Source organism: Peromyscus leucopus, chromosome 8b (genome assembly GCF_004664715.2).
Source record: "Peromyscus leucopus breed LL Stock chromosome 8b, UCI_PerLeu_2.1, whole genome shotgun sequence".
NCBI lineage: Eukaryota > Metazoa > Chordata > Mammalia > Rodentia > Cricetidae > Peromyscus > Peromyscus leucopus.
The window spans coordinates 43038252-43052111 of record NC_051086.1 but is presented as its reverse complement, the minus strand read 5'-3'; the positions used below and the strand labels follow the sequence as shown (position 1 = coordinate 43052111).

Genomic DNA, 13860 nt, shown 5'->3' with positions numbered 1-13860 from the left:
TCCTGAGGTGTCTCAGTACCTCACTCTGGGGTCACACACAGAAGAGGCACATCTGTGGCTTTACTCTAGCAGCTGCCTCAGCAGGAGGCTCATCTTGAAGCAAGGGAACCTGACTGTGAGACTGTACTTTTGACCTTTCCAAGCCAGCCTGGTGAGAGAGAGAGAGAGGCTCCCTGGGCAGGGACACTTCAGCACATCACAGAACTTGGGTTATACACACCAAGCTTGCCCTTTGGTAAAGCCACAAGGGACACAGATTGGGAGGCTTTATAGAGGAAATACTAAATCAATGAAGCATCATTTCTAAGTTTGGTTTAGTGGCAGAATCCATTAACCTTATATTCACCCTCTCCCTTCCTCTAATAGTACCAGTAAGGGGTTCAAAGGCATGGCAACTTATTCTCAGGGTCAGCACGTTTAATTCAGTTACTGGGATTTTGAGATTTTCAACAAAATGATACTCTGATTAGAAGGAACAACCCCAAAAGAATCCTCCTTTATTCTTGCTTCTCCGGAAAGCCACGCCTGCTGAAGCCACGAGGGAATCGAGGCTGACAAAGCACCTCAGTCAATTCTTATTTTTCTTTTCATAAAAGAATTTCCATCAAATGGGAACAAAGTTGTGTCTGACTGATTCCGGGACCGAGGCCACTCAGTGTGGCCTCCCTTATTTAGTCTGGTCTCCAAGCCAGACAAGAGCAAAGTTCATTTCTTTTGACACGTAAATTGTCAAATCCTAAAATAAAACCTGATACTATGGTAGAAACCCAGTCCTCCAGGGAGCACTGGGCAAATCCTTCTTGCTAGCCATGAGCTGGGATGGATTAAAAACTAATACAACAGCGACCGTGGTTGCAAAATGGTGAACTTCCCAGTGCCATGCTAATGGCCAGAAGCTGGAATGAACAGAATAAGGCAATCGAGCACATTCCACCATATCACCCTAATATTGTTGCCATAGCATTTGTTTCATTCAGGAAAGACTACCTGGACCTGGGCCAGGATTTCCTCAAGCCCTGACCCTGACAGCAGTGTTCATACTCTCTGGAGCATGGTTTAAACCTTCCCTACACACGCTGCCATCATCCAGTCCTCAGGCAGCCCTGCTGAGGCGCTCACAGTGGCTTGGCTTCTTGGCTGCCATATCTACACTTGGATGCTATCTATACAGACTTCAGAGGCGCCGGCACTAGAAGGCCAACGAGTACTGGTTTAGCATTTTGCATTCAGCGACATTCTTTTGGTGAGTCTGGGGAAGAAAACAGCCAAGTTACCTCCCCAGTCAGCAAGTGTGGGCAGTAGCCCAGAGTTATCAGAACAAAGAAATAGCATTCAGGGCACTCCAGGCCAACTCGGAGAAAGAAGAAAATGGGGTTTCGGTGGGTAGGAAGCGCATTGGGTAACAGGTCCAGTAACGTGCAGTGAACTTCCTGGATTATTGTTGCTCTCAGTGGGTAGGAGTAGCCTCTATGAAGCAGGTGTTCCACACAGCTGTTGGTGGCTCCTGCTTCAGTTTTCTGACATTCTTTGTGAATGTTAACTGCACAAGTTCCATTTCCATTGAAGAGACAAACTTTTAACTTCTTAGTCCTGCTTTATGGGTTCTTTTCTACAGCCCCTGTCTGTACCCTTCCCTTAAAGGAAGGCAGCAGCTAAGAGTGGTGGCACATGCACTGAGTCCCAGCACTCGGGAGGGGGAAGCAGGTGGAGTTCTGAGTTGGAGGCCAGCCTGGTCCACAAAGTGAGGTCAGGACAGCCAAGGCTATAGAGAAACCCTGTTTTGAAAAACAAACAAACAAAAACAAAGCCAAAAGGTAGACAGCAGAGCCAGAAGAAGGTTCAAGAAGTGCCCTCTGACCAGGCTACAGACTCCAGCGCAGTCCTTTCTACAACTTGAAGGCAAAGTAAAGCCACATGGTCTAAATGCCATTTCTCAAGATTGACAAGGGCCTGAGTTGTCTCACACACCATTTTGGAAGCTAAGAGGAAGTAAATGATCAAGACACCCACATTGACAGTCCAGCCTAGGTGCTTGCAGAGGATGGCCACACACTCTGGGTGGTGTGATACCTGTACCCTAGTGCCAAGGAGGAGGATGCATCTGCTCCTCACCACACAGTGACAGTCTCTGCATACAGGGCAGTGAGAGTGCACGCCTAGAGGAGAGTGTGGGGTCTGCTTCTCACTGCCCAGCAGCTATAGAGCACCAGCGGAGGCTGCAGTCTACAGCAGTGGTCCTTAGACTTGGTTATATGTCTGTTTCACCATGAGGCTTTCCAGAATGGTGGCTGAGTACCTCCATTCGTCAGTTCAGAACCTCTGAGTATGTGTGTGTGTGTGTTCTGGACACTCTCCGGAAAGGTCTCATGCTGGGGAGCTTAGAGGAGGGAATGTGACCCTAGGCCTTCATCAGACCTAAATGTGTCGCGTCGCTCCCCAGTGCTAGACTCTGGTGATGTGGTAGTGTTACAGTCTAGGCGTCTTGATCAGGTTCGTTTTCTCTGCCAGTTAAAGAATTAAACAGCAGGAAAAACCTCAGGTGCAGCAGGTAGCAGTAGAGACGTCTCAAGCACTGCAAAAGGATCAGCATTTAAAGGACACGGTTTATTGTGTGGATGAGGAAACACACACGGGTAGCCAACACACAGAGTGAAAGACTCCCTGCCAAGCAGAGGGGTTCTCGGAAAGTCGAAAATTCAGTCTCTTCTTGAGGGCTGGGTTATTTTATTTTGTTTTGTTTTTGTTTTTTGAGACAGAGGTTCTCTGTGTAGACCTGGCTGTCTTGGAACTCACTCTGTAGACCAGGCTGGCTTGGAACTGACAGAGATCAACTTGCCTGACTCCTGAGTACTGAGATTAAAGGTATGAGCCACCACCTCCAGAGGGCTGTATCAGCAGGGGGCCTGATGGCAGGAGACAAAAGCTGCCAGGCTTTTGTCTTAAGTAAGAAGGTTGAGGTAGAAGCCGCCATCTTGGAAATTCACTACCTTTATTACCTAGCCATGGCCCCTATCCCTGTCTGTCTGTCTACCAGAGCCTGGTCCCTCATTAGAAAAAGGTGAAAGAGAGTATTCTTTGCTATCGTGGGGGCTCACAGCCCAGAGAAAAAAGGCATCAAGTAACTGAGGGTTTAGTTCTGATCCTGAGCCCATTTCTTCTGAGTCTTATGTTTCCTGCCAAAAGACCCCAGTTCGCTGTTCTCTCCAACCAGAGAGCCCATTGATCTAGCTATACTTTTTCTTCCTCTCTGGGTGATTTAAAATGAATCTCTCTCTCTCTCTCTCTCTCTCTCTCTCTCTCTCTCTCCTCTCTCCTCTCTCTCTTTCTCTCTCTCTCTGTGTGTGTGTGTATGTGTGCGTTTGGTTATGAATATGTGCATCTGAGTTGCAAATGCCCATGGAGGACTGAAGAGGGTGTTGGATCCTCTGAAGTGGGAGCTGTGAGCTGCTGCTTGACCTGGGTATTGGGAAGCAAACTGGAGTCCTGTGGAAGAGCGGTGATGCTGCCATAGTCCCTGTTCTGTTGTTGTGAAGAGACACCACGACCAAGGCAACCTTAAAGAAAGCCTTTAACTGGGGCCTTGCTTACCGTTGTAGAGGTTCAGTCCATTGTCATCACGGTGGGGAAATGGTGGCACACGTGTTGCTGGAGCAGTAGCTGAGAGCTGCATTCCGATCCACAGACCTAGAGAGAGAGCCTGTGTCTGATAGGACTTTTGAAACCTCAGAGTCCGACCCCAGTGACACACTTCCTCCAACAAGGTCACACCTCCTAATCTTGCTCAAATACCGCTACCCCCTGTGACTAAGCATTCCAATATATGAGCTTCTGGGGACCGTTCTTACTCAAATCACCACATGCCCTTTCTCCAGCCCCTGGATGATTTTTTTTTTTCTTTCTGTTTTTGCAAGACAGAGTCTCTCTGTGTGACCCTGACTATCCTGAAACTCTCTCTGTAGACCAGACTGGCCTCAGACTCAGAGATCCACCTGTCTCTGCCTGGGATAAAGCTTGGATGATGTTTTTTAAAGTTGTTTTATGTATGTGTAACAAAATGTACCATTTTAGCCATTTTGAGCATACAGTCCTGTGGCATTAGGTGTATTCGCATTGTGCAACCACCGCTACCGTCCATCTCAAAACTCTCTCATCTTCCCAAACAGAAACTCTGAACTTACTGAACACAACTCCCATTCTTCCTCAGTCCCTCGCAGTCCCACTCTGCCTCCTGACTCTGATGGTGACTACCCTAGATGCCTCACAGGAGTGGGATCTTACATAGTTTGTCCTTTGAACCTGGCCTCTTTCACTCAGAGCGGTGTCTTCAAGGTTCACTGATGCTGTAGCAGGCGCCAGAGTTTCCTTCCTCTGTACAATTGACGAGTCTATTGTATGTACATTTTGTCTCTCCATTAACCTGTGGGTGGGTAACTAGTCAGCTTTCACCTTTAGAATAGTGTAGATAATTCTGCTGTGAACATAAGTTTACATGTGCCTCTGGGAAAGGAAGTACCCAAAACAAAATTTATGGATTTTATGCTTAGTTTTTTGAGGATCTATAATACTGTAAAATATCTATACTATTTTACATTCTGAATAGAGAATGGTGACAGTTTCTCTGCATCTTTACCAACACTTATTATGTTTTTAAGATAATAATTAGAATGGAGAGATGACCCAGTGGTTGTTAAGAGTACAGACTGCTCTTCCAGAGGACCAGGGTTCAGTTCCCAGCACCCATATGGTACCTAACAACCACCTGTGACTCTAGCTGCAGGGGATCTGATGCCTAGGTACTGCATACATTGGTACAAAGACATTCATGCAGGCAAAGTACTCAGAAACAATAAAATAAAATAAAATCTAAAAAAAAAAGTTTTGGGGGCTAGAGGGATGGCTCAGGGGTTGGGAGCACTGGCTGCTCTTCCAGAGGACCCGGGTTCAATTCCTAGCACCCACATGGCAGCTCAAGGCTGTCTGTGATTCCAGTTCCAGGGGACCTGACACCCATGGCAAAAACACCAATGCACATAAAATAAAAATAAATTTAAAAAAATTTTTTTAAAAAGTTTTTGTTGTTATAGTAGTGTTAGGGACTAGACCCAGAGCCTCACAAATGCTAGGCAAGCTTTTTACCACTGAACTATGTCTCTAGTCCAAAGATACACAGTCCAGGACATCTCTAACTCAAAATCTTGTTGCCTCATCCTCATCAGTATTTACCACACCTGGCTTATTGCAGTTTTGATCTGTATTTCCCTAATGTAAATATATTTGATTATATAGTTCTTATATGATCATTTACATAATATTATATAATGATATAAATATATTTCTTCTTGGGAGAAGTGCCAATTTGGATTCTTTCCTCTGTTGTTGTTATTTGTTTGAGATTCTATAGCCCAACCTGGCTTCAAACTCATGATCCTCCTGTCTCACCTTTCTTAGGATTATAGGCATATGCCATCATGTCTGACACCCTTTCTCTCTCATTCATATATATATATGAATATATATAGAAGTTTTGTTGTTGAGTTGCAGGGTTCCTTATATTCTGGACATTTACATTTTATCATATGTATGATTTTTCAAAGACTTTCCCCCATTCTGTAGGTTGCCTTTCTTCTCTGTTTTTGTCTTTAATGCATGGAGAGGGCAGGGTTTGGTGTGCTGAGATTAGATCGAGGGTCTGTGAAGGGAGTTACCTGCTACTCAGCTCTGCCACTGAGCTGCATCTCTAGCCCCAGAAGTTCTTAATATGGATTAGTCTAGTGTCTTTAGTTTCCCTTTTGTTGCCTGTGACGTTAGTGTTATATCCATGAAATCATTGTCAAATTATGTATCATGGAGCTTTACCTCTGCTTTCTTCTAAGAGCTCTACAGTTTTCAACACTTGTGTTCCTATCTTTAATAAATTTAGAGTTAATATAGTATAAGAAAAGTGTACAACTTCATCTTTTTGCATATGGAAAGCCATTTTTAAAACAATTATTTTACTATGTTTTGCCTGCATGCTTGTCTGTGTGCCATGTGCATGCCTCATGCCCAGGGAGGTCAGAGGAGGCCATTTGATCTCCTGGAACTGGAGTTACAGGTGTTTGTGATGCGCCACGAGGATGCTGAGATTGGAACCTGGGTTCTCTGGAAGAGCAGCTAGTGTTCCCAACCACCATCCCTCCAGCCCCGAGAGCCATTTTTTCAATACCAGGGTTGTCCTTTCTCCATTAAATGATCAAAAGGTTGTTACATGTCAAGAACCAGCACCATGTGTTTCAGTTAATGAGCTTTATGTCATTGTGACAAATGGTGTCAGTTCAAGGTCAATTGGCTCTGTTGGTGGGAAATATGTGGGGGAGCAAAACTGCTCCCTATGGCATCCAGGAAACAGAGAGTTCCCCAAATCCTCTCCAAGAGCATGTTCCTAATGACCTAGCTACCATTCACACAGCTCAGCCTCCTACAGGTGCCACCACCTCCCAGTGGTACCAGAGACTGGCAACCAAGCTCTTAGCCTCAGGTTTTTGTGGAGTGGAGGGGCGGGGGAGGATTAAGATCCAAACCATGATGCCATACCCGCAGCAGCTTACAGGATTTTCCCTTCTTCCTTCTCTTCTGAGATGCAGTTTTAACTACTGCGGTTGGTTTTTCATTGTTATAATAGCGGATATCTATCTGTAGAGGACAGGCTGTGTGCCAAGCTGTATTCTAAAGGTTTACACATATTAGGCCATTCTGATAGACTGTATGCTCAAGGCTTACCAGGTTTGCCACCTTCAGGCTGATTCACTTGCCCAGAGCTACACAACTAGTCAGTGGTGGGGCCTGTGTTCTAGCTCAGTGGTTTGGCCCTTGGATCTGGGGCCTCCAGTGGCTCAGGCCTCCTAGATACGGGATTTGGAGGCTGGACAACCTTGGGCTTAGCGTGCTCCTGGACGTTCTCTTGTGAAAGCAGCAGCCCCAGAAGTGATGCTTCTGGTCCATTTCCTTCCAGGGCTCCCTATTCCAGGAGATCTGTAAAGCGGTTTCTTTCTAATTTCACAGAGAAGGCCACGGATGGCTCCCTGCAGAGTGAAGATTGGACACTGAACATGGAGATCTGTGACATCATCAACGAGACAGAGGAAGGGTATGTTTTCCTGGGGAGCTTCTCCATTTGGCAGGGTGTCCTACACAGCTTGCCGGGGTTCAGTGTGGTGGGTTCAGCTCTGGTGGGTTGGTTTGTTTGTTTTATTATTGCTATTATTTTCAAGGTGTTTGATTTGGCCTTAATAAGCTGAAATTCAGTAAGTTGTCCTTTTCCTTCCCACGCCACCCTCCCGCCATGTCCCCAGTGGCAGTGCTCCAGTTAGAGAAGTGACGTCTCCCTATCATCTGCTTTGAATCATGGGTAGAAATGGAGCTTCCTGGTTACCTGTATTAAACCTTACCTCTCCCTGCTCTTCCTCAGACCCTGCTTCCATGTTACAGACACAGGGGCCATCTATACCCTGGGTTGCTTCCTAGGGTGCCATGGAAGAAGGCCCAGGGTGTAATCAGACCCAGGAATGACAGAGGGGCACCCATGGCTCAGAGTAGCTGAGCATGCCTAGCGTGGGTAGACTTCACCTGCGGCTTGCCCTCTTGCCTTTCTGCACCGCTGAGTTGCTTCTTGGTGTTATTATGTGCCGTATCCTCCTCCTCTAGAGCTCCACTGCCTTTGTACTCCTTATAGGCCAGTCTGGCTTGGGGTTTTGTCCACACCACAGACACCCCATTTACTCTTAACTATGCTCTCTCCACTCCAGAGTGTTGAAGAGAACAGTTGGGACTCAGGCAGCCTAGGCTTGTACATTGGTGCTGTTACTAGTTACTAGAGAACTCACTAGTTCTTTCAAGTCAGTCTTGATCCTTCATTCATCAGACCCTTACAGTGTCTGCCTTTTGCCGACACAGTTGTCAATAAGGAGGGCGCAGCAGTGAGCAAGACACAATCCCTCCCATTGGGGAGCTGCCAGACTGGAACAGGGAGGCAAAATGTAAACAGGACAAACCACATAAGCTGATCAGGTGGGCTGAGCACTATGGGGAGGATCTGGGCAGAGAGGTGGCATGATCTGGCTTTAATTTTGAATAGTCATCCTATGTTCAGAATGGGCTCACCAGGGCAGGCCAAAGACAGAGCAGATAAAGATAAACCAGTAGGGGTTTATTACAGTCATCCTGTTGTGGATTGATGGTAAGCTGGACTGGAATGGAGGTAAAGATGAGGGGAGGTGTCATTAGATTCTGGTGAGATTCAGAAATTGAAGCTATGGAATTTGCTGATGTGGGATTTGAGCAAAATGTCAAGGATAACATCATGGTTTGGGACCTACAAAGCAGAAGGATGGAGCTGCTAGTGCTGAGGTGGGGCAGGCAGAGAACAGCTCTTGATCTGAGCTTAGGAGATTGTGTGACCCACCCACTAGGGCTCATCTGGGGGTGCTGGGGGCTGTGGCCCAGCCTGTGCCCAGTATGGCCGTCCCCAGGGAAAAGTGCTGCAGATGCCTTCTAAAGGGACCGGGGGTGAGCTCGGCTTCTGGACTGGCAGGAAAGAAGTGTGACTTGTGCTCAGGGTGGCATAAGAAGGGATCCAGGTGGCCTGGGTCACGTGGTGAAGAGGGAGTGTTGGGAAGAATGTCTCGGGTTGGCTTTTCTTCTGCACATTTCCCTGAGAAGTGTCTTTGTTCCTCCCTCTAACTCCCATGCAGTTTCCGACACATATTTCAGCAGGTGACTTGCTCACTAGCAAGCTTTCCAGAGCATTCTTTAAGTTTAGCATAAAACCCTCAACCACACACCTTTGCAGCCCTTCTTCAGACCCTTCAGCCTCATTAATTTTCTTTTAGCACCTTGAATTCTCACATTTTTGTCCCCACTTAAATATCTGATGTGCACTGAGCGCAGAAAGCCCAAGAATCCTGGGATCTTCTTTCACGGTGTGAGAGACTGGGGACCTGCTTTCTCAGTCACAGCTCACCGAAGACCTGGCTGCCCATTTCCCAGTGGGCTAACCTCTTGTTCATGTGTGTTGGAATGACAGTGCGTGATTCTTGAAGAGTTTGTTTGCTTGCCTCTGTTGTAAGGTGTCTGATGAAATCTCTCCCACATGGGGGAAGAGAAAACAAAACACCACACACACACACACACACACACACACACACACTCACATTCACACACACTCACATGCACACACACACACACACACATACACACACTCACATTCACACACACTCACATGCACATACATACACTCTCTCACACACACACACTCACACACACATACACACTCACATTCACACTCACTCACACACACACACACACACACACACACACACACACACTCACATACACATACACTCACACACATACACACACACACACACACACACACACACGCACACACACTTCCTTCTCCTTCCTGCTCCTGGCCGAGGGCTTCTCAGTGCTATTGTCATGTTTCTCCAGCCGGTCTTCCTGTCACTATGTGCTTCCCATCAGTTATTAGATCTCAACACAAATTTCACTGTTGACCCTTCCCTCTAGACTTGTCATATTATGTGGTATTATACTTGGGCTACAAATCTTTGTGATGCCTTTTCATGTCTGCCTTGCCCCACAACCTACTAATCTGTACACTTCATGAGGGCAGGAATTCCATATGTTATACTCACTATTTCATCTCTCCCACAACACAATTTACACATTCTCTCTCTCTCTCTCTCTCTCTCTCTCTCTCTCTCTCTCTCTCTCTCTGTGTGTGTGTGTGTGTGTGTGTGGTCTCATGTATCTGAGGCTGACCTCAAAGGTGCTATATAGACCTCTAATTTCTGATCCTCCTGCTTTACCTCCTGAGTATTAGGATTATGGGTGTGCGCTATCACACCTGGTTTATGCAGTGCTGGGGACCAAACCCAGGACTTCGTGTATGCTAGGCAAGCACTCTACCAATTGAGCCACATCTCAGCTCCATAATCAGCTCTTAATAAATATTTTAAAGTGTGTAAAGAATTGATGAAGTCCCTAAGGCAGTCTGACAAGAATGCAAGCATGTAAATATAATCATAACACAGCATGACAAGGACTGAGACAGAGACAGAGGAACAGAGCAAGAAAAGCTGCATATAGCTACAGAGACAGACATGTGCAGGGACTCCCAGCCAGCCTGGGGGCGGTCTGAAGCAAAAGCCTTTTTTAAAGGAGGTGATACTTCAGTAGACTCTTACAGTATACTTGGATTTTAGCAAGACGAGACAGGTGGATGACAGGGAGAAAGGTGGAACCTCTAGGCTAGAAAACAGTGTATGTATCAGGTGCATGGGAAGCATGGCAGTGTGGATTAGGGGTGTGGAGCCTGGTACCATCTACCTGGGCTAGAAGCTTATGTCACCACTCACTTATATAGCCCTGAGTGTGTTCCATCTCCCTGTGCCTCAGTTTCATCACACATAAAAATGGTTTGCCAATAGTGCCCATCTCATAGAGTTATAGTGAGGATTAGAGGAATAAATAATCCCCATGTAGTGGGTGTAGTGTAGAGCAATAATAGGCAGGCTCTGATGAGGATCCAACGGTCTGGATCATTTCACAACCATTTTCCCAGCTCACTGAGTCCTTACACTGCAGCCTCTAAGCCAGAGTAACGTGGAAGATCCAGTCAGTGCAGTAGAGAGGATGAGTGCGGAGGGTGTGTGTTCCAGAGAAAAGCTGTGGCTGGAGACGTGCTGTGCAGCTGTCTGAAGAGCTCCCACTGCTGGAGAGAAGGGCTTGCAGGAGTCTGATAGGGTGTGGGCAGCCAGACTGTTCTTGAGGCCCTTGGGGCCCCACCGTTCTACCGAGAGCCCCTGGTACTTGGCACCTCTCACACAAGCCCGTGTTTCCCTTGACTTAGCAGCTGTCCCTTCAGCCTTTGGTAGCGCCTTTAGATTTTGTGGTTTCTCCAACCCGACAATAATGCTCTACTCTGACACTCCTCCCTCAGATCAGCAGAGAGAAATGCTTCTCTTTTGTTCTCAGGTAGCACTAACTGAAGCATAGCTCTTAGGAAAGGATTTTCAACTTAAACCTAACCAGCCTGCCTGCTATCTGATTGCCCTCCACCCATAATCTGGGAGTGCCGGCATACTGTCAGCCAGAAATACACCATCCTCCAGGGTAGTGCCTGTTTTTCTCATCACGGAAATCTAAGAAGAGATGAAAGAGAGCACGTAGAGAGAGGGTACAGCTTGTCAGCCTGGGACAATGGTGAGCAGAGCCTGCAGAGAGGAAGTCAGTCTTCTCTAGCCATTAAGTTGCCTGCTCTCTTCAGCCCAGCCCATCCACGCAGATAGCTGCTCAAATGCTGTATTTATAAAATCTGCATCCCTGTGGAAATTACTCATATTGTATGTCTTAGATGGGGTTTCTATTGCTGCAACAAAACACCATGACCAAAAAGCAAGTTGGGGAGGAAAGGATTTATTTGGCTTATACTTCCACATTGCTGTTCATCACCAAAGGAACTCAGGACAGGACCACAAACAGGGAAGGATCCTGGAGGCAGGAGCTGACGCAGTGGCCATGGAGGAGTGCTGCTTACTGGCTTGTTCAGTCTGCTTTCTTATAGAACCCAAGACCACCAGTTCAGGGATGGCACCACCTACCAGGGCTGGGCCCTCCCCCATTGATCACTAATTGAGAAAATGCCTTACAGCTGGATCTCATGGAGGCAATTCCTCAACTGAGGCTCCTTCCTCTCTGATGACTCTAGCTTGTGTCAAGTTGACACACAAAACCAGCCAGTACTGTAGAACCCTTGGTTTATCACCCATTCCTGTCTCCTCAGCCCTTAGACTCAGACGCCAAGAACTCAGGTAGAGCAACTGTGTTTTAAGTTGGAGATAGGAAATAAGAGGTTTGAGTCTTGACATTTTTTTTATTATGTGTATGTATTTGTATCTCTGTGTGGGCACTGCATATAAATGTGGGGAGTCCAGAAGGGCTGGGCCCTCTGGAGCTAGAGTTACAAATGGTTGTAAGCTGCTAAGTACCCACCAGATGTAAGTACTGGTAACTGTAGCTCAGTCCTCTGCAAGAACAGTACATGCTGTTAACAGTGGAGCCTCTCTTTAACTCCAGTTTGAGTTATTTGTTTAAAGCTCCCTTCCAGAAGCCTTATGGCTGTCTCTCTCTATGAGGCTGACTAGCAGAGCATCCATCCTCCTCTGCCTTAACTTCTTCATGCATATTTGAGAGAACATTTTTGTGTATGAGACAGTACACATGTTAGAAGCACAGGAGTGAGAGTCCTTACCTCCAGACATTTGCTTAAGGGAACGCCAAGGCCAGCGACATGCCTGTGGTTGGCTGGAGCGCACTGGGACAGCAAGGGCTGAGTCATACGGGAGTTCTAATCTCTGTGAAGAACTACTGATCCCCATAGTGGACTAATGTACGTTCCTACCAACAGCATGTCAGGACTCCACCCCGCCCAACCTTTCTAGCATTTTTTTGTTTCTTTTTATTTTAAATTGTATTTTTATTAGTATTGCGTTGTGTGCATCGCACACACATTCCACAGTGAGCCTGTGGAAGTCGGACGACAGCTATGTGGAGTGTGTCCTCTCCTCACTCTTTTATGTGGGTTCCAGGAATTGAACTTAATTTGTTGGTATACACAGCAAGTGCCTTTACGCACAGAGCCGTCTCGTCGGCCCTGTTTTTTTCCCAGCAATAGTCGTTCTGACTCAGGTGGGATGGAATCTCAATGTCCTTTTGATTTGTTTCCCTCACAGCTAAACATGCCAAACATTTATTCATGTAATTATTGGTTGCTTATGGTTTTTCTTTTAAGAACTGTCTGTTTGGGTCATTTGAATGATTTTTCCTCTGTTGTTTTTGTTTATTTATTTGTCTGTTCTAGATTAATTAATTTCCTCTAAGATGTATAGCTGGCAAAGATTTTCTCCTATTCTAGAGGCTGTCTCTTGACTCTGATTATCATTTCATTTACTGTGCAGAAATGTTTTAAATTTCATGCAATCTCGTTTGTAAATACTTGTAATTGTTAAACCTCCTGCCTGTGACAGCCTCTTGAAGGACGTCCCCTGAGCTTCCCACTGGCAGTCTCAGGTCTCCCTTTACGGTCTTTGATCCATTTTGAGCTGATCTTTGTGCAGGGTGAGAGACAGAGATTGAGTTTCATTCTTCTACGTGTGGATATCCAGTTTCCCCGGGCCGTTTGTTGAAAATGCTGGCTTTTCTTTAGTGTGTGTTTTGGGGACCTTTGTCAAGAATCAAATGTCTAGCCAGGCGTGGTGGTGCACACCTTTTATCCAGCACTCGGGCGGCAGAGGCAGGATCTCTGAGTTCGAGGCCAGCTTGGTCTACAGAGCGAGTTCCAGGACAGACAAAGCTACACAGAGAAACCCTGTCTTGAGAGAAAATAAAGAATCAGGTGCTGTGTGTGGTGGGTTATTCTAGGTGTGCGGTATCTGTCAGTGTGTGTCTGGTTCAGGGCTGTTCTTATTCCCACGGCTCTGCAGTCATCTGGACCTGGGAATTCTAACACTCTAGCCTTGTTTGTTTTTTCTTCCCCCAGGACTGCTTTGGCTACCCAGGGCCTATTAGGATCATTTTTCCTGTTTCTGCAAAGAATATTATTGGAATTTTGATCAGGATTACATAGAACTTTTTTCATGATACTAACTCTGACAATACATGAACATGGGGTTCTTTCCATCTTCTAGTGTCTTTCATTTTTTCCTCAGTGTTTTTATTATAGAGATCTTATGCTTCATTGTTAGAACTATTTCTCTTTTGTATTTAAGGCTACTGTGAGTTGAATTGTCTTTTTTTTTTTTT

The 13860-nt window shown here is 46.2% G+C and overlaps 1 protein-coding gene across 3 annotated transcripts in view; it reads left to right on the top strand.

The window, feature by feature from the left end:
• Tom1l2 (target of myb1 like 2 membrane trafficking protein) overlaps nucleotides 1-13860 on the top strand; it is a 128160-nt gene that overhangs the window by 63498 nt on the left and 50802 nt on the right. For all 3 annotated transcript variants that reach the window (XM_028856505.2, XM_028856503.2, XM_028856500.2), the window contains exon 2: nucleotides 7042-7126. In XM_028856505.2, the coding sequence (XP_028712338.1) occupies nucleotides 7042-7126 (85 nt within the window). The remainder of the gene's footprint in view (nucleotides 1-7041; nucleotides 7127-13860) is intronic.